The sequence below is a fragment of the Cygnus olor genome, chromosome 23 (assembly GCF_009769625.2).
Source record: "Cygnus olor isolate bCygOlo1 chromosome 23, bCygOlo1.pri.v2, whole genome shotgun sequence".
NCBI classification, from domain to species: Eukaryota; Metazoa; Chordata; class Aves; order Anseriformes; family Anatidae; genus Cygnus; species Cygnus olor.
Genome location: NC_049191.1, coordinates 4,164,153 through 4,183,373, shown reverse-complemented (window position 1 = coordinate 4,183,373; position 19,221 = coordinate 4,164,153). Strand labels below are relative to the sequence as shown.

General features: G+C 59.3%; 2 protein-coding genes across 2 annotated transcripts in view; one reads left to right on the top strand and one right to left on the bottom strand.

The window, feature by feature from the left end:
• Nucleotides 1-19,221, top strand: part of SLC9A1 (solute carrier family 9 member A1) — a 30,687-nt gene that overhangs the window by 1,010 nt on the left and 10,456 nt on the right. The window lies entirely within an intron of this gene.
• LOC121058865 lies at nt 819-19,022 on the bottom strand. Its single transcript, XM_040534972.1, has 2 exons — nt 2,662-19,022; nt 819-2,451 (listed from the first exon to the last, which is right to left on the bottom strand). Exon 1 carries the CDS (start codon nt 10,928-10,930, stop codon nt 9,962-9,964), a length of 969 nt encoding a protein of 322 aa, XP_040390906.1. The 5' UTR covers nt 10,931-19,022; the 3' UTR covers nt 819-2,451; nt 2,662-9,961.

Genomic DNA, 19,221 nt, shown 5'->3' with positions numbered 1-19,221 from the left:
ACCGGGGAGGAAGCGTCGGCTTCGTTGCTTTGTTTCCTTCCCGAACCACAGACGCCTTTTGTAAGCTTGTAAGCTTGGAGAAATCACTTACAATTTCTCCCTGCTTCGGCCTCCCCTTCCTCCCGGGAAGCGGGGTGGGCATCCCAAACCCCCTGCTGCTGCGGCATGTCCCCCGAGGATCCGTGCGGGAAGGGTGGCGAGCGGCCGGGGGCAGCGGGCTGGGAGCAGACCCCGCGGGATGACGGCTCCGGGAAAGCAGCGGCGTGCCGGGGCGGCCGGCGGGTGTTGACCGAGTGTTTCCCAAACTTCTGCAGCTGGATCGATAGCGAGCGAACCGCCCGACGGCGTGCCGCGGTGCGACCGCCTCGCGCCCGCCGGCACCCGAGGGCCAGACCTCGGGAGGTCGCGTTGGCCCCGCTCCAGCCGGGGATTTCTCGGCTGCGATTAAGCCGAGAGGGCAGGTGAAATGTTTGCCCGTCCCAGCCCTAGAGTGGGCGACGGGAGGGAGGGAGGATCTGTGTTGTCTTAATTTTGTTCCTTAATTACCATCAGAGCCGTAGCAGCCCTAGCAGCAGTGTTCCTTCTGGAGCACTGCAACGGATTGAAATCTTGCTGGGGGTCCTGAGACATCACAGCCAGGGACATTTCCCTCGGGTGCTCACTTTAAACCATGCTCCATCCTGGTCCAGTGGGTCCCAGAGACCCCAGACACGGCCAGGAGCGCAGACACTCCCTGCCTAAGTTTTCCCCTAAAATATCTCATCCCATTCCCAGCCTGCTGCGAGAGTGCACAGGCCGGTAAAACCCCATTTTCCTAATCCCTCCTGCATGTTTTATTCACGCGTAGGCAAACGAGTGAAAACGTTTCCGACCCAGAGGCTTCCCGGGTGAGCAGAGCGGCGCGGCGAGGCAGGACACGCGGGCTTCATCCCTTCCGGGCTTCCCCCGTGGAGCAAAATGCTTCAAAGCGCGCGTAGCTGAACGGAGCCTCGCCGCAGGAAACGCGGCCCTGAAATCTTCTTTCCCATGCCTCACCTAGCATATGTTAAGCGACCTCTGCTAGCTGTTCGGGGCTACTGCACCGCGTTCTCTGCTGTCTGTCTCGGGGAGTAAAGAGTGATGAAATCAGGAGTATCTGTGCGGAAGCCGGAGGAGAAAGGAGGGGCTAACACGGCTGGCCCCTGTCCAGCCAGGGCCCTGCTCTCGGCCGAACTCAGGGCACAATTTGGGAACCTCTGCTCGCTGCCCGATGCCCCCCGTGAGCAGCGGAGGGCCCGTGGGGCACGGGGATGTCCCCTTGGGCAGCCAGAAGCTGTTCTGGGAGCCTTCCCTGAAGTTAGGGTTTGTTTGCGTTGCATGGAAAGTTATTTCTGGTCGTCAGCTGAGCTTGGTTTGTTCACATTAAAAGTACTGCGCAGGGCTGTGCGGTGATGGGGAGTATTTTAGGAGCTGCCTTGCAACTCTGGCAAGGGTCCCTCAAGGATGGCAGGTGCTCTGCAGGGATGCTGCTGATGCCAAAACCGTACCTTCGGCTACCGAAGTAGCAGGGGCTTTGGCAGCAGAGCCGTAACGGGGCATCGTCCTCTTCCCCAGGGTTTTGAAACTGCGTCAGAGTGAGGGGGACGGCGGGGCTGGCTCGGCGTGCCGTTCCCACGTTGCTGGTAGAGCCGAATATTCAGGCTCCCTCGGCTTGTGACCTGCACGGATGTCTCGCCGCTCCACATCTAAATACTCGCCCCATCCATCCTGTCCTGCATCAGAAGAAGCTCTGCAGGAGCAGCAAAACAAGCCTTGTTTCCCCCGCAGGCGCTGGTAGCGCACGCGGCTCAATGCTCCGGGAGCAGGCAGCGGTGCGGGGGAAAAGCGAGGGGCTTTCCTCAACACAGGGGAATTCAGGAATTCAGGCAGCCTGGGCTGGGACCTGGCCTTTGCTGCCCGTGAGGGCTCAGTGCCTCCCGACCTCCCCTTCCTGCAGCTCAGGATGCCCCTGGGTGGGCCGGTGGTGGAGCCGCGCACGGTGGAGGAGCGCCCTGCAGAGCCACCGCCATGTCTCAGCCCCACACGTGGCCTCTGGGTGTCCCCACCTGGGGTAACACAGGGTGACCACACAGCGTAGGCAGTCCAGGGGCTCGGAAGCACGTACAGAGTGCCAGGAGATGCAGCCAGACCCTCGTCCTGTTGCTCAGTTTCTCCTTATTGCTCTGGGTAATTCGCAGACAGCCTTTGGGGCTTCAAGGGAGACATAAAGGGAGCCTGGGGACACCCCTTCAAGGCATTTCATCCCCTCATTTCACTCCTGCACCTCGCTTTTTGGGACGGGACATGTCGCTTGTGACCGACGCGTGTCTCGCAGGCGTGGGCTGCTTCTGTGTTGCCTCATCCCAGCGCGGAAGGGCACGGCTGCTGCTGCCTGCTGCCTGCTTCCCTTCGTGCTCGAGCAGTATTTTCAGCCTGTGGAGGAGAAGGGGGGGGAGGGACAGACGCGACCAGGCTTTTCCAACGCCCCACCAGCTACGTGCAGGCTACATCTGGCGGTGACCGTGCCAGGAGCGGAGCAGCGTTAGGAGACTTTGCCTCAGCCTGTTGCGTGTCCCCAGGACGTCAGACCTCCACGGCACGTCCCAATCCCTCTGTCCCCGGCCTCCCTGCTGCCTTACTCACCTCCTCGAGGCTGTTTGCAAGGGCTTTGTAAGGGCACCGGGAGGGTTTCCTTTGCAGGGCGCTGGAGGAGTGGGTGGCGAAGGGCTGGGTGCCGTCCCCAGCACAGGACCGGCTGGACAGGACCTGAGCCCAGCAGCAGAGGGGAACGACCTTTCAGCTCCAACAGCTCCAGGAGACGATGAGGAGCGTTCGGGTTCAGCTGTAAATATTTTTCCGTTTCGGGGGAAAGGGAAGGAGTGAGTCAGGGCTGTAAACAGCCGCTTGTGGTGAGCAGTCCCCTCGCTGGCTCGTCCAGGCCCGGCCTGGGGCCTGGTGGTCGGAGTTTTGCTGCAAACCACCAGCCACGGCACCCGCTCCTGCCCACCTGCGGGGTTAGCTGCGTCCCCAAAGCCCGTCTCAGGTCCTGCCTTTTAAAACAGAAAAGCACAGCAGTCACATTTCCATCCTGGGGCCAGGTCTGATGGAGGACGGCCGTGTTATTTGTAGGATCAGCTGCACCAAGTGGCTCTCCTGCATCGGAGAGCTCCCAGGTCCCCACGGTCCTTCACGGAGCAGCCTCACCGCTGCACCTAGCAGCTCAAGCAGGTATCGGGGACGTTATTTCCTACACGTCTGCACAAGGGACTGCTGCAGAGGGTACCTGCGAGGCAGCACTATGTGGCCGAGCTCTCCTGCCCTGCTTTTGCTCGCTGGTGCGTGCGAGACGCTAATTCAGCGCCCGGTGGAGCGGGCTCTGCTTGGAGCCCGTAGTAATCACTGAGTCATTGCTCTGCCTTCTCTGCCCCCTTTGCAGCCCTTGCTCTGTTTGTGTGCCTGGGCCGGGGCTGTGCGGGGTGTCTCCGTCTCTCACGGCCTGTCTGGCAGCAGCCAGCACCGTCCCGGTGCCTGCAGGAAAATGGCCCCTCATCGCCCCTGTCCTTGTCAGAGCGCCCTAAAGCCACCTGGGGAGGGTGTCCCTGCAGAGCCAGCTGTCCTGGCAGAGAGGGAGCCCAAAGCCCTGGGATTTGGTGACACGTCTCAGCACCGTTTGCAGGGCACGAGGCACGCAGCGGGTCAAGCTCCTGCGTTCAGCGGCGGCGCTGCGGGGGCGGTTGGTTGCCTTTGGCCAGCTCCGGCTGGCCGTCCCTGTCGCTGCTGGTGTCTGGAGAGGAACGAGATTAAGGAAGTCCCCGGGGCCTGCGGGCTGGTGATAGGAGCTGGAAAAAGACGAGCAAAACGTGACCAACGCACGTTTGGGTTGTGGGCAGAGCGAGCCTGGCGGAGGCTGGGGGCAGCTGTGGGCACGGCGGGTCGGATCCTGCGCTCGGAGGAGCGGGGACGGTTTCCAAATTGGCGAGGGAACGTTTTTAGAGGCTGACAGCTGCAGTCTGACAGCCAGACTTGGGTGCTAAAACGCTTGAGCGCTTTTCAAATGCCACCCTCTGGTTTTCAGCCTGCCGCATCCGTCTCCTGGGGCTGGGTGCTCCTGGAGGGGCCACCCCGGAGGTCTCACAAAAACCTGAAAGCTGGGGGCGAGGACTTGTTGGGGTGAATGAGCCGGGTAGCAAACCTGTTGTGCTGGAGGCAGGGAGCGGGGAGCAGCAGGTTTGGGGTGCAGAAATTCATCCCTGAGACGGGACACGAGGGGACAGCACCGGGAGAGCAATGCCGTTTGTACGGCTCGGGAAGGAGACGAGAAGAAACGTTCGGACGTGCTTCAGCCTTCGTCATCGTGTCGGAAATACGTGTGCATGACGCGTGGCGAGAGCACGCCCGGAGTTATCTCTGCTCCCCGTTATCTGGGAGTTATCTCTGCTCGCCGTCTGCCTGGCAGGGCTCGCAGGCTCCGTGGGGCGAGGACGCGGGAGCACGGCGGGGCCGGGCGATGGCAGAGCCGCTCCGCTGGGATGGGTTTGGGCTGCCGCAGGCTCTGTGGGCTCTGTCATCTGGGTCTGGGCACTCTGATGTGGGTTCCCTCGGGGAGCCCAAGGTTTGTCCTACAGCCTGCCCGCTCCTTATGTGCAGGGGCTGCAAATACGAAGGCGGGAGCCTGGCGGGCAGGCGTGCGGGCTGAGAGCGCCCCAAAGCCCGGCACGCGTCGCCCCGTTTGTCGGCGAGCTGGGGGCTGTTCTGCAGGGGAACTGAGGCCTGGTGAATAACCAAGGGAAGGAGCTTGAAGTACTGATGCAGCTGGTGCCACCCAAGTGTAAATTGTCGTGCTAATGAATTTAAACAGCCTCTGCTAATGCAGACTTGTTGCGTTCGGCTTCCTCGTCGGGGAATGATCCAGCGCTTGCTGTGGTTTGCCTTCTCTCCCTTTCTGGTTTGCCATCTCAGAAGGAACGTCCACGGTGTTGTTTTCTTCCTGGTCTGCCCGTTGCTGATGTCTGAGCAAAAAAAAAAAAAAAAAAAGCATCCAAACTGTTCCCTCCGTGGATCTGAGAAAACCATTACGTTAATTAAGGCTGGAAGAGCGAAAGGTTCCTGCTGTGGAGTACAGGATGGTGATGGAGTGGGGAAAGATGAACACGCCTGTGAGAGCAGTGCTGCTAATCACAGCCCGGACCTCCCCGGCGAGGCATAATGACCATTAAAACAGAATTATGCGTGATTTGCAATCGTGACTTTCCCCTGCACGGGGACCTGGTCACCTGCTGTGCTTTCTGAACCCAAAGGCCGTTCGGGAACTGAAGCTTTTGTTTTGTCCCATTTATTAATTGTGCCAGGGGCAGGGGAAGGGCGAGCTTCCCACAAAGCTTGCAGGTGGGATTTGGGATGTGAGTGTTGACTGGCAAAGTCCCGCAATGGCCAGAGCCTGGACCAGCGGTGGCCCAGCTCTCAGGGACACGTAGGGAAGTTGTCCCTCCCCTGAGACCTCAGATAGACCTGGGATGGTTTGGGGGTAGAAGCAGAAGGAGCTGGTATTTGGCCTGTTTGGTTTTCAGGACCCTGCGTCAGATGGTCTCAGTGATGTCCTCTACCCCAGAACATCTCAGGCACGCAGCCACAGCTTATCCATAATACCCAAAGCTGCCAGAGATCCCTTAAAAATTAGTGGGGTGGAGAAGTAGTCTGCTGCCTTCAATTAGCGTGGCAAAACAGGTTGCGAAGCATTCATAGAGAAATGCAAACTGGCTGGAGCTGGAGGGAAGGGGAGAGGGTCCTTCTTTGGGTTACGGGTATCTGCGGCACAGGGAACGGAGCTCCTTGTCTGCAAGGGAGCTCAGGGGAACTGGGGAGCTCAGGGGACTGGGGTTTGGCTCTGGGCTGTCCCAGGGTCGTGCAGGAGGCAGTCCTGCGCCAAGAGCATCGCCCCAGCAGGCGCTCTCTGAATGCGGTTGTGGGCACTGAAAGAGGAAACTTTAAGCAAGCAATGATGAAGATGAATTACTGCAGCTGCCTCGTAAACATTTGATTACTTTCTTTTTTTTTCTTTTTGTGTCCCCAAGGCTTAATTTGTTCAAAGAAAACCAAATCCATCAGGAATACTCCACGAAAACAAGGGCTAGCTGAGCCGAGACGGAGCTCCAGTTCTGGTGCCAGAGCCGAGCTGCACCTCTCTGGTGCACCTCTCTCTCTGGTGCAGCTTGATAACAGCCTTGGGGTTTTGAAATCTCTGCTGGCTGGCTTCAAAGTGAAGCTTTGAAGGGGAATTGTGGCCATAGTTTGGCTCTGGCCAAGTGTCGATGCTCGGTTCTCCTGCCCACGGATGTGCTGCTGCTTGAGGCGAGTCGTACGATCGCCGCCTATTCTACGTGATGCTTGATGGTATCTCGCTTCTCTCTCTAATTTTCCAGCACCTACCAGTTGTGTATTAATTGAGGGAGGGATATCTTGTGGTGTTTTGTTCTCCTGCTCTGTCCTCGGGCAGAAGAACACCCGCGTGCTTCTGCTTGGGAACGAAGAACTGAAATTAAAATCGTTGCAGGCAGGCACGCACACACACGTTGCTGCTGCGGGTTGCTCAGCCAAGGCGAGATCAAAGATTGATCGCTGCTCACAGCCACGTGGTGAAAATTGGGCAGCTTTTGCTTTGGTGGTACGTCACCGCGTGGCTCGGGGTTGCCTCCAAGAGAGCTTGGCCCACATGCTAGCTCCATCCCCAGCACGATGGATGTGATGGGGACAGGGCTGACCGAAGGCTCAAGAAGTTGGTGCGATGTTCTGAGATCCCGGAGTGGAAAGTTGAAGAGTACAAAGTACTTCTCGTAATCAGAAGGGAACAAATGCGTTTCCTCGGGTTGCCCAGGAGTGACTCATAAACATCATAGCATGCAATGGTCTTTGTCTCCAGAAAGTCGTAACACAATCAGCCTCGAGGGACGGCTCTTGAATTCCACTTAATAGTGGGTGGTGGTAGAGAAATCATTCCCCTCTCTCTATTAAGCCTGCAGGAGGCACATCTGCAGAAGCAGGCTCCCTTTTGGAGATTTACAGCAGGGTTTTTTCAGGGCTTGGAATTACTCTGCGTTTAGGAGTCACGACATGCCAAATCTTAGTGACAAATCCATACAGCAGGCAGCTTCTCGCCCTGGTGCTGGAGGTTTTAGCAGCACAAATGCCACAGGCACAGACTTAAGCGTGCGCAGACCTTTAAACAGGAGAGCTGGAGTATCCAGCCTCAGTTTCCCTCTGCAGTCCCGGTCCCTGGGGTAATGTACGGGCTCCTCGTGCCTGTGAAATGCCGCGTAGAAAAGAGAGCATCTGCCACCAGGAGCACGTACATTAGGTTGGCTGGGCGCGAAATATCACCGTGCATGCTCCTGCTAGGGAAGGATGCTGGAGGACCGACCCTGTCGCAGCACAGGAAGGCTGAAACGGTGCCTGAAGAGGTGGCTCCCGGCCCCTGGGACTCGTCAGCCCCTCGGGTCCTGGCGTGAAACTGCGTCACGGCAGCTCCCGCGGGGAGCTCAGGAAGAGGCTAAGCGGCTGGACACTCGCGTTGGCTCCCGGCTCACCGCCGTCGTGTGCTGCAGGTGGCGCGGCTTTGTCTCGGTTCGCGAAGTCCGGTAGTAATCGGGGAGATATTGCAATCGCATCCTCCCTCTGATCGCAGTGGCTACCAGCAGGTTGTTTCCTGAAAAGCTTTTGTTTGTCTTTCCTGCCCGTGTTCCTGGTAGGAAATCTGCCCTTCCTGGGAAGGGCGATTGGCATTGCTCTGCCTGGGGAGTTTACCAGTGGTCACCTTGGGCTCGCTCAGGTTTAACTCTTTCTGGGGCTCCAAGGGCCAGCAGGAACCAGTTATTAAATGCTGCACCGTGTGGTTGAAAGCAAGAAGCTGGGAGAGCGATTGCAGTCTTATTCTGGGTGACCAGCAGTCTCCGAACATCGCCTTGAGTGTCTTCTGCTCCAGAGCAGTTCAGTATCTTCACGGAGCAGTGTGAGCTTCAGCTTTGTGCTGTACAAAGGTAACGTGGACGGTTTTATTGCAGAAAGCCCACGGCTTCAGCCAGATCGGCTGCACCGACCCCTCCTAGCCCAGCTATTTGTGGCATCCAGCGCACGCTGCAGCAGCTGAAGAAGTCTGAGAAAAATACGGCTGCCGAGCGGTTATGTTTAGCTCCTGGCCCTTTTCCATGGAGCTGGAACGGTTTTTGTAGCCTTTTTTTTATTGGGCCATCTCAAAGAGCTCTACTCCAGCTGCTGTCACCTCTCTGATGTGGCTGGAGGATACAAACCCAGATAAGGATGCTGTTGCCATATAGAAAATTCAGTCTTTTGGGGTAAATGAGCCATGCCCCCAAGAACCCAGCCATACCAGCGTGCCGGTGCGATGCCACCGGCCCCGGGACGGGGCTGCGGGCTCAGCCTGAGTCCTGCAGCAGCCGCAGCAGAGCTTTGGCCCCGCGTGCCCAGCGGCTGCTGGACCACTGCCACAGGCAGGGGAAGGTTCACACGGTCACGCCTTAGCAAAACGAGCGTGGAGCCGCTCTGCAGGCTTTCAGCAGGTTTGGTAATCCCAGCCCCTGGCTTGGGAGCGGCCGGGGAACGTGCCCGCCAGAGGAATGCCGGCACCGAGCTGGCAGGACCGGGGCTACCGGGGGTACCTTGGACTCGGTGGAGGTTTTTCATATCCAGCTTGGCACCTAGCGCCAAGCAGTTCCTTCCTTGAGCAGTTTTCCAAAGCTCCTCTGGAGGAGAACGTTGGTTTTTACAGCATCTCGTCGAGCAGGAGCCCCGGTGAGGCTGCGTTACGCCTCCCTCGTTCCCATCGGGAGGCGAAGGGCCACTGCTGTGCTCACAGCTCTGCCCCACGGGGTCTGGGAGAGGGCTCCTCAAGAAACCAAGCAGCCCAGGGCTCTTCGAGATGCCAGGCATCACTGCTTGCTCCAGCAGCATCTGCGGGTGGCTCCGTGTTTCCTCCCTGCTTGAAATTCTGGAGCCGTTGGGTGACAGTCCAGGGCGCCACGGGTCCCTCCTGTAATAGCGAGTAGATCCTTCTTTATATCTGCTTCTCATGCAGAGTGCCCTTGGCTTTCCTTTTGGTTTGAAGGAGAGGCATTATCTAAACATAGGACTGGAAATTGGGAGCTGCTGAGTTCTGATGCCAGCTCTCACGCTGTTCGCTTGGGGACGCGGGCAAGTCCATTTAATGTCTTTTGTTTCTCATTTCCTTTTTACAGCTGAGAGGAAATTAATACCAGCTCTGTAAAAGACTCCCAATTGATCTGTTAATTTCTTGTGAGTGCTTCGGAGATAAAATGAGGGTACGTGCCTTTTGTTGCAGCAGTTCTCCCTGCTCTCAAAAAAATTCAAGTGTTTCTACTAAACGCTCCTGTCCGCGGATCACCGTCACGGTGCTCTCCTGCGGCGCACGGATGCTTTCTGCTGGAGCTGGTGCTGCCCAGCCCGATGTGCTCCAGCAGCGCTCTGTCAACCCAGCCGAGGTGCCACCGACCGGGTGACAAGGACGTGTGGGACACGGGCAGGCTTTGGGCTGCCCCAGCCTCATCGGAGGCAGCCGTCCTGTCCTCTCCTGGAGGCCAGCTCCGTCCCACGCGGCGGCTGTCCCGCTGCTCTCCCCCGAGCGTTGTGCTTGTGCTGCATGCCCCGTGTCGGGGCCAGCTCTCCGGGGCGGTGCTGGCAGGGCTGAGCCCTGCACAGGCTGGTTGAGGTTGGCACAAGTGGCAGCACTTGCCAGTAAATTGGTGCAGAGGCTCGGGACGGGCCCCTTCCTGCCGAAGGGCACCAGCACCGCCGCTGCGGTTTGCTGCCTGCGGCACGGCGCAGCACAGCGGGGCAAAGCGTTTAATGTCGGTTCATCGTGGTTAATTAGTGTATCATTTCGGGCTGGGGAGGGAAGATTAAAGAGTGCTCGGGCTCAGCTGGCTGTGAGCAGACATTCCTGGTCAGGGCAGCAAGGTTTAATTTGGGAAGAGCTCAGCCTTCGCCGGGGGCACCCTCGCTCTTGGTTTTCCAGCAGGAAATCCTCTCGAGCTGGATGGGGTGCGGAAGCCAGCGCCTGCAGAGCATGAGCCGGTGTGGGGAGGATGTGGTGAGATTGAGCATCTAGATGTTCCAGCTCTGTGCTGGGCTCGCTGCTCTGCGAGGGAAAGCCCCGGTGCGTGCTTGGTTGTGCCGCGGCACGGCGCCGGGTAAGCTGCTGGGATCCCCAGGCGTGGTGTGCTGTGAGCCTGCAGATCCTCCGTGCAAAGGTCTCAGCGGGTTTCCCTGAGCTGTGCCCTGCCGGGTGCCTGGGAAGAAAGGCGGGGAAGAGCTGAGCTGGCAAATTGCAAATCCAGCAGCAGGCACCCGTCCCCAGCTCCGTGCCGGAGGGGCTCTGGGTGCCCGCGTGCTCGGTCTGCATTGGGCCCCAGGAAAGAGAGCTCTCGTCGTCGTAGTCGCTCTCTCCGTTTGCGTAAGCAGCTTGTTTGTGAGTGCACGCAGCAGCTCTCTGCAGGGCGGTGCACCCATCCTGGCAGGCTGATAGCCAGGGTGCCTGCAGATGATTCAGATCTGCCTCGTGTGCCTGGGCTCGTTGCATCCTCCTCCTGCGCTGCAGTACTGCAGCGCTGCCGTCAAGGTCCCAAGGCACCAGCATCTCATTTGGCCGGAGCGCAGCGTCCTCACCCCCTGCGACCTTCCAGCAGGGCTCTGTGCAGGGGGAACGAGGCTTCCCTCGCCGAGGGGGGCGTTTTGCTTCTGCGGGGGCGCACGCACGGAGGGACGTCAGGGCAGGCAGGGAGCGCGGCTCATCTGCTTGCAGCCCCTGCCTGCAGCTGGTGCAGGATGAAGGGGCGCATTTGGTTGCGTTCCCCAGACTGCTCATCTTTTCGGGACCCTTCTGCATCCCCAAATCCAGCCCTGCACTAAAACACAACCTTGTGTTTTCCTGGTGGGGGGCAGTACATTAATCATCCGTGAGCATTTCTCTGCTGGCGCTGCCTGTGGCTGGGAGGGGGCTGCACCACCAGGGCGTAAAGTTTGGCCCTCCTGTATCCCCCTGGAGCCAGGCGACTCCTGCCACGGCTGGTACGGCCCTCGGCGGAGCCAGCAGCCCTGGGGGAGCCACGTGGGTGCTTCCGAGGAAAGGCAAGGCGCTGGCACCACGGGCTGGATGAGAGGCACATTCCTGCATGAAGTTGCTGTAGGCGCTGGGTTACCAGAAGAGGCTTTTCCCTTTCCAGGACTCCTCGCCCTGCCCTGCCAAGCTGTTGCGGACTCACGTGGGGTTCATGGGCTGCTCCTCGTGCTCTGAGCCCTTCCCACCAGTGGCCGGCACTGGGATGGAGAGGAGCAGTGCCCCCGGTGCCCTGCAGCGACGGCTGGTTTCACGGCACACCAGACCCGCTCCAGGTATCGCCAGTTCCCTCGGCTGTTGCTCGTCCTAGCAGCCAGAATGCATTAAATGGCTCCATAGACCCTCTCTAAAAGGCTCTGGGCACAGAATAGCACAGCCTCTCACCCCAGGTCGGCTCTGAGCTGTCCTCCTTGTCCCTGGATCCTGCGGTGTGCCAGGCCAGCCGTGCTGATGCTCTGGATCCCATCCTCGGTGCACAAGGGGCACGAGGAGCTCTCACTCAGCGTCCTGCTGAGGAGGAAGGCTCTGGCTGCAGCATTTTCTCTGTTTACCCCATTGTGAGGCGTGGGCTTTGCTCCCTGAAGGTCCCCAGAGGAGATCTGGGAAAGGCAAGCACGTGTGCTTCCTCCAGCCGCCTCGGGGGTGTGCTTCCTCCAGCCGCCTCGGGGGTGCAGGATGCCTAGACGTGTCCCCTCCATCGGAGGCTTTGTTAGGGGCTCACGAGCAGGAGCTGGCTGCAAAGTGCTGCTGCAGGAGGATGGTGCAGCTGCCAGGCTCTCAGACTTCACCAGCCCTGCCGCAAAACCCTCGCCAGCCCCTCCTGGCGAGATGCGGAGACGCCGTAAGCCCTTTGCCTGGGATGAAGGCCTTCCCTTGATGTAGGTGGTTGTGGAGCTCTCAGGGTTTGACTCATGCAGGGTTTGACTCTATCAACGTCGTTCTTATCTCCTGCAGAGCGGCAGGGGCCGGGCAGGTCACCTTCTCATGCACGCTTGCCTCGCCGTAGGCAGACGGGCTGAGCACACAAGCCTAAGCGAGCTGGAGGCTGTGCCAGGCACCTATTGATCTCCTATCACAGCAAACTCCCTTCCCGTCGCCCCCAGTTTGTTTGCAGTGCGAGGGGAAGGGAAGGAAAACAAGGGGCGATTCAGTGGCTGTGCGGTGGGACCGGCTGTTTGAGCAAGGGCTGTGGGATGGTAACGTCAGACCTAAAAAAAAATAATAAATAAAGGCTGTATCTGCAGCAAATAGCAACGGGACTTAATGGCTGTTGACTGCCGTGCAGCACCAACATGGTTTCTAGAGGCATATATGTATAATTGAGCTCGTCGTCAAGGTTTGGGAGTCAGCCCGGGCACCTTGTGTTCAGGGGGACGGATCCTGCAGGGATCCAGGCCAGGGGCGGCTTCATCCTGAGCGCTGGGTGGGTGCTGGCCCTGCAGCCCCGCTGCGGGATCTGCATTAACTCAGTGAGTCACGAGAAGCAGTATAAATTAATTAGGTTCCCATTTCTTGGCTTTTCTTCCTAATTAGCGGCAGGAAAATAATGAGGGTTGAACGGAATGTTTTGTTTGATCTGGAGCAAATCGTTCTGCTTGCGAGCTTTTTATGTACCTGTACCTTAAAAAATAGAAGTTAAATGTCAACTTCTAAACAGAAAATGTCATTTTGGAGGGGAAGATCAAAAGATTTCCATTCTGTGCGTCGAGGCCATGGGATGCTTTTCTAAAAGGTCTCCCCCAGCCAACACAAATCGTTGCCATCAGCCCACCGGAGCTGCAGAAGTGTCCTCAGGAGACCTGGACTTGCATGAAAATGCTGCCTGCTCCGTGGCGGAGCAGAGCACGGTTTGTGACCAGCCCCACCGAGCAGCCCGGGCTGGGCAGGCCCCGAGCGAGCCCGTTGGGTGTGCCGGAGGGGTTGGAGGCTCAGGTGGTGACGTTGGAGCCTGGGAGCCGCGATGGATGTAATTTAAGTGCCGTGCTTTTCCCACTTCCCCTTGCAGGGTGACAGGAGCTGTGGCTCTGCTCTATTTTTAGGTGTAAATCACCAGCTCTTTAATTCCTTTGCTGCAAGTTCAATTTTCGTCCCCTTCCCTGGAGACTTCCCCGCTACGTCCGCTAACGGCAGCGGGGCCGGGTGCGTGCGGCTCCGTCTCCTCCCTCCGTGCCCTGCTCCTTGCTCTGTGTGTGCAGGCTGCTCGATGGATCCTCTCCCTTTTACAAGGCAGACAGAGGCCAGACGCACTTAGAGCAGCCATGAGACATCCCGGGAGGAGGCTGTGCTGCAGGCCAGGAGCAATCAGCGAAGCCTGGCTGATCTTTGGACAACGGCAGCGGCGGCGGATGGCCGGGTGCTTCGCTGCTGCGCAGGGGAGAGAGGAGTCCGGCTCCTTTTTTGGAGCTGCGGTCAGGGTCTGGGAGCGCAGGACGGGTTATTTCCCCCGGGGGCGGGTTGCAAAATGCTGTCTCGATGGGTTGCAGCTGGGAGCAGAGGGGCTGCCAGCAGCGAGGCCTCGGGGAGCTGCGCTGCTGTGCCGTGGGGACAACGTGGGGAGCCCTTTCCTCGCAGCCCCAGCAGGCAGGGCAGCGAGGAGGAACACCAGAGAACTGGAATCACAGCTGTTTCTACAACCACAGGCTGTGAATCCCCCAAAATCCCCCACGCACCAAGAGAAGGGCTGGCAGAGCGCAGGGACCGGCTCCTTGTCCCCTGCCAGCCCCATGCCGCGGGGCGGACGTCCCCCGGGACAGCCTTTCCCCGGCATCCCGGTGCTGTGATGGCCCCGTGGGGCAGGGGGGACCCGTGGAGAGGGAGGGAACGTGGGGCCCCGGCAGCATGAGAGGTCTGCTGTGGAAAACGGTTGGCAGGTAAAGCAGGAGCTAATGAGACATCAGCATGGCAGGAGAGCTGGCAGCAGGGCTCTGTTCCTCCATCCACGCGGGGCTTTAGCGCTGCCTGCGGCTTGCTCCTACATCCTCAGCCCTTTGCCACCCCAAAATGCGGAGTACGAAAGCCTTCCCCACTGCAGCACCCGATTTTGTGATCCGACGTGCAGGTCTCCTCTGCGAGGGGTTTGGGTTTGCTGGAGGGGGAATTGTGAGAAATCTCCCGCACACCTCTTGGCTCCGAGGTCCCGGTCCTGTCCCCTGGCCTCCCCGTGCAGACACCGCCCGGCTCCGTTCCTCCGGCCCTTGCAGTGCCTCGGCGGGCTGGGAAACGGCTTCGCAAGTGCCCGGCCCCTGTGGCTGGTGACACACGGGTGGCTTCATCTGGGGCTTGCCCAGGAAAGCGTCCGTGTGTCGGGGCTCTCCGCGGTTCCCGTGTCACGCGGGAAGGAGCCAGCACCCCCCTGCATCTGTCACCGCCGCGCTGGTGGCTTTGCTGACGGAGCAGGAGCCACCTGGCTGCTGCCAGCCCGCTGCCCAGAAGGGTTAAACCGGCTTTTGGAGGGGCCCTGGCGCTGCTGAGCCACGTGTGCTTCCCACAGCCGGTGCTCTCTGCAGTGTCCTTCAGAAGGGCAGCCCTGCTGAGCGTGCCTGCTCCCCCTCGCTGCCTCCTTCCCGGCCCGGTGCCTTCTCCCTGGGCTTTTCCAGCACCGCTGCACACCCCACAGCACATCCCTGCCCCAGCCACGATGCCACCGGTCCCACCGTGGGGTCCCCAGGGCTGCAGCAAGTGCGGTGGCATGGCCGTGGTGCGTTGGTACATCACTGGGACCTCTCTGCCTCCTCGTCCAGCCTAACCCAGCGCTCACCTCCGTCCTCTCGGCACAAATCTCCCAGGGGGTGGAAGGGCCGTGTAATCCCTGCCCGATAACCGTGCAGGTTCTCCCCAGGGGCTGCCGCACGCCTGCCGGAGCCTGCAGCAGCTCTCGTAGACTTCTGAAGCCCTGGGAATGGGATGTTTTTGTAACTGGCCTCGTTTCTCGTGCCTCCTCTCAGCTAGCAGACATCCTCCTGGAAGCAGCGTGGCTCTCCCATAAATCTCGGTGCGTGGGCACTCGGGAAGCCGGGGGTGAAGCCGCAGGAGCGTGACGTTTAACTGTGAACGTGCCAGCGCCGTGTGCTGCCTCCCCTCGTGGCTGCTGGCGCTCCCGGTGCTGCCCGTGGCGGAGGAGGGCCGTGCACAGGTTGGGTTTTGCCCTCCGGAGGGGTTGCGGGTTGGAAACGTGGCCGATCCTCTCCCACACCACACCGGTCCCTGTCCGTGCAAAGCTTTCCTGCAGGAGCTCCGCTCCCCGGCCTCATCTCTCTGCATTCCTCCATCCGCTTGTCGGGCTCCGGCCGAAACACCAGCCAAGCCAAACGTGGGGTGGGTTTCCCTCCACCTTTTCTGCCACGAAAGGAGGAAACGTTAACCACCAAATTCGACCTGCTTGGGGAGCTCTGCGGGGACGCAATGCCTCGCAGCAATCCGGCTCTGGGATCATGGAGATGAGCGTGTGGCAGCTCTGGGAGCCATTGGGACCCGATAACGCTGGTCCCCAGGGCGGGCACGCCGTGTCCTTGTACCCTGCTGGCATCACCGGGCACTGGGACGTGGGCTGAGGTCGTGCTGGGACCAGTGGTGGAAAACTGGGCTTAGCACTGGGCCGCCCGTGGGCAAGCTGAAGGCTGGGCTCGCCTTTGAGTCCTGCCAGCCCCCGGTGCCTCGGGTCTTGGCAAACATCGTGAAAATGGAGCCTGGTGTTTTTTATTTTTGGCTTCTGACCATCAGCGATTTTTAGGGGCTGGGGGAGGTTTTGTGGCTCAGACTCCAGCCATGTCCCTGGGGTGGGAGCTCGTGGCATGGGGCAGGGAAGCACATAAAGGCTTCTCCTTTCTTTCGCCGTAAGCATTCTTTTAAAGGATTTGATTAAAACACTATTAAAACATTCTTTCTGCACTGCTTTGGGAAAGGTCCTTAAATCAGGGGAGCGCTGCCAGAGCTATGACTAAGCCTGACCTTGGATCCCGTGCCCCACGGAGCTGTACTGCAGTGGCTGGGGTGACGAGAGGGGAGAGCAGTCCAGGGTGGGTGGGATGGGGCAGTGCTGGCGGGCAGGTGACCCCATGGGCACGCCGTGCCCGTGGTCCTGGGGGCTTTCTGCTGTGGGACGAAGCTGGGCTGAGCACCGGGAGGTGCTGCTGGTCCCCTTTCACAGCGGGTTCCCAGCTCCCGGAGCAGCTCTCAAGTGGCCTGTGCTTCGAGAGCAGCAAATTGGCCTCTTTTGGCCTGGAGAGAAGATTTCCAAATGGCTGTGAGCAGCTCGGGGCACTCAGATCGCCTCTTTTAGCTGCAATGCAAGAAGCATCGCTTCGGTCAAATGCTCGTGTGGGGTCTGGGTCGCTCGGACAGCTGTGCTCCACGGGTGCTGCCTCTGGGCTGGGTTCCCAGCACCTTTCCCTCCGTATCCCTTCGAGCTGGGGCCTGGGCAGGAGGTGGAGGCAGATCAGATGTGGCAGGTTTTGAGTCGTTAGGCAGAGAAGGAGCAGACGCAGTGGGACAGAGCTTATATAATGCCAGGCACGGCACCCGCCCATCCGACAGCACTGCTGCAACCCAGTTATGGCGAAGGAAGGGAAAAAAAAAAAAAAAGCATGTAGGTTGGAGTCTCTCCCAGGCTGTTGGGTTGGGAGTAAATATTTACGTGGTGCTGCATCCGTCAGCATCGAGGTCCTTGGGGAAAGCGGCCTGGGTGCCCCCTGGTAGCACACGGAGGGACCTTGAGCAGCTGAGATGGGAGCCTTGTGCCTGCTGGGGCGAGGAGCAGCCCTCGGTTAATCTCTAATACAAAGCACCGTGATTTCCAAACGTCCTTCCTCGACCTTTGTTAACGGTGAGGCTGGAAAACCAGTCTCCCGGCTGGTTTCTGCCCTAACCCAGCCCAGAGCTCGCAGAGTCCCCGTGTTTGCCTTGTTGGGCAGGGGCTGGGCAGTCCCACGCCAGGCAGGGTACGAGCAGGATGCGTGATGCGGACAAGGAACCGTTGGAACAGAAACCATTAACTTGCAGATTTCCCTTTCCGTGTTTGCTTAGGCCGTCGAGGTTGATGTTTACTCAACTGTTCTTGCTTTTAATAGTTTTGATGTTCTTTGATAGCGGAGGAACCGCCTCCGTGGGGTTTGTTTTCCCAAGCAGGACTCACGAGTGGCTGTGCGCGCTCTGGGCTGGGGGTCGCTGTTAGGGCAGGGGGGGAAACGGGGTCTCGGAGGAATTTCCTCCTGATGGGGCTTGCAGAAACCCAGAGGTGCTTCTCCATCCGTCTGTCGGAGACCGGGCTGCCTTGTCCCCTCTGCTCCCGCAGGACTTGGTGGCTCAGGGTGTCCTGGCAGCGGCGTGATGGGTGCTGCATACATCTGGTGTCCGAGCAGCCTCTCCATCCGTGCCCCTCTCTTGTTAGGGCACCTCCTCTTGTGCCAGCAGCGTGAGGCAGTGCTCTCCCCACTGGGGTTCCCACTGGGACCTTGCACGGATGCAGCCTCCTGCCCTCTTGCTGCGGCAAAAAGCAGTTGGTGCTTAAAGCAGGATGGAAAAAAAAAAAAAAAAAAGGAGTGCTGCAGGTCTTGCTGTGCCTGCCCTGCTTCTGAGCTCCTGCTGGGTTTGCACTGGAGGCAGAGGAGGGGTTTGCAGCACACACAGAGGAGAGCTGCAGTAGATGAGTCCCAGTTTGTGCAGAGCCATGATATTTGTGCCAGGTAGCGAGGGAAGAGGGAGAGGAGGGTGGCAGCAGGTACCCGGCACGGCTCAGCCTTGGCAAATAACCCTTCACCAAAACCTTGGCAGCTGGGAGCAGGAGCAGGAGGTTTCCATAAGGCTCAATCCACTTCCCTCTCCGCTGGATGTGTCCGTGCCACGTGCAGCATCCTGCTGCAGCCTCCCTTTTGTTCCAGGAGAGAAATGCAGAGGCAGATCTGGGGTCTGGCCGCTTCCCCCTGCCTCACCTGGGTCCCTCGCAGCCAGAGCTCGGCTGCATTTCTCCCCACTAACGTCCCTGTCCCCGACACGGGGTGCCAGCCTGGCACCAGGAGCAGCATCCCTGCAGGATCCCAGCAACAGATTGGTGCCGAGGAGCTTTCAAGCGCTCTAAAAATACTCAGCGGGGAAAGTGGGGAGCGAAAATGGCTGAGATTCAGCGAAATCAGAGGCATAATTAACATTCAGCCCATGTGAATGTATTTTTAGGGGCCTACAAAAAGGCTCTAAAACATTGAATTCACATCAGCACGCGAATGTTCCAGTTTAATGGGATCCTGGGGCCTGTGGGGAAGAAGTGAGAGATGCTTAATTGTCAGTGTTTGTGTTTTATTCATGACTGAACGTACCCAGCAAGCGAAAACCAATTTGCTGCAGGCTTCTCGCTGCTTGTGTAGCTTTAAACTTTATTCCGGCCAGGGATGGCATATGCTGAGACATGCGATTGCCCAGTGTGCTAGAAGTGCCGGTTATTTCCAATGAGCTGTGCTAGGAAAAGGGATTATCACCTCCTCTCTGGCTTGGGCCACAGCTGTCCCCCTTGTGTGCGACCGTCCGGCACCGCGGGGCCCCTTGACTTTGAGCTTTGGGGTGCTCAGCACTTGCGTGGGCTCCAGGGGGGGCTGGGGACTGAATTAAAATCCCATGGGGGTAAATCAGGAACCGTATCCGGTCCAGGCATCCCTGAGTGCGGATGGCCGGACACTGGCAGAGTGTGTGGAGGAAGCTCGGGCACGTCCCCTCGTGCTCACACCTCGCCAGGGCTGCAGCAGCCCCTTCTGGAAGAGATTTCAGGGGGGCCACGACTGCCCCGCTCCCCTCGTCCCTGGGACACTTTGCTCAGAGCAGGTTGAGCCCCGTGGCAGTGCAGGGAGCGCAGGCCTCCTGCCCGTACGGTGCTGCTGCCACAAAGCTGACATAGAAACCGGGCTCCTTGCCCCTCGCCACAAAACCCGAGACCTTCCCGAGCCTCCTGCGCTGTGCCGAGGCCGTGGCCAGCCCCGCTGGGGGCTCCGGGTGTCATGAACCCTCCAGCCTCTGCGGTGCCAGGCTTGCAACTGGACAGCAATTGGAGGTCTGCTCCTGTCCTTGGAGCTGACTCA

Bases quoted from the DNA above. Each gene is read 5' to 3' on its own strand.
- LOC121058865 (XM_040534972.1), bottom strand. From the start codon at position 10,930: ATGCAGAAGGGTCCCGAAAAGATGAGCAGTCTGGGGAACGCAACCAAA.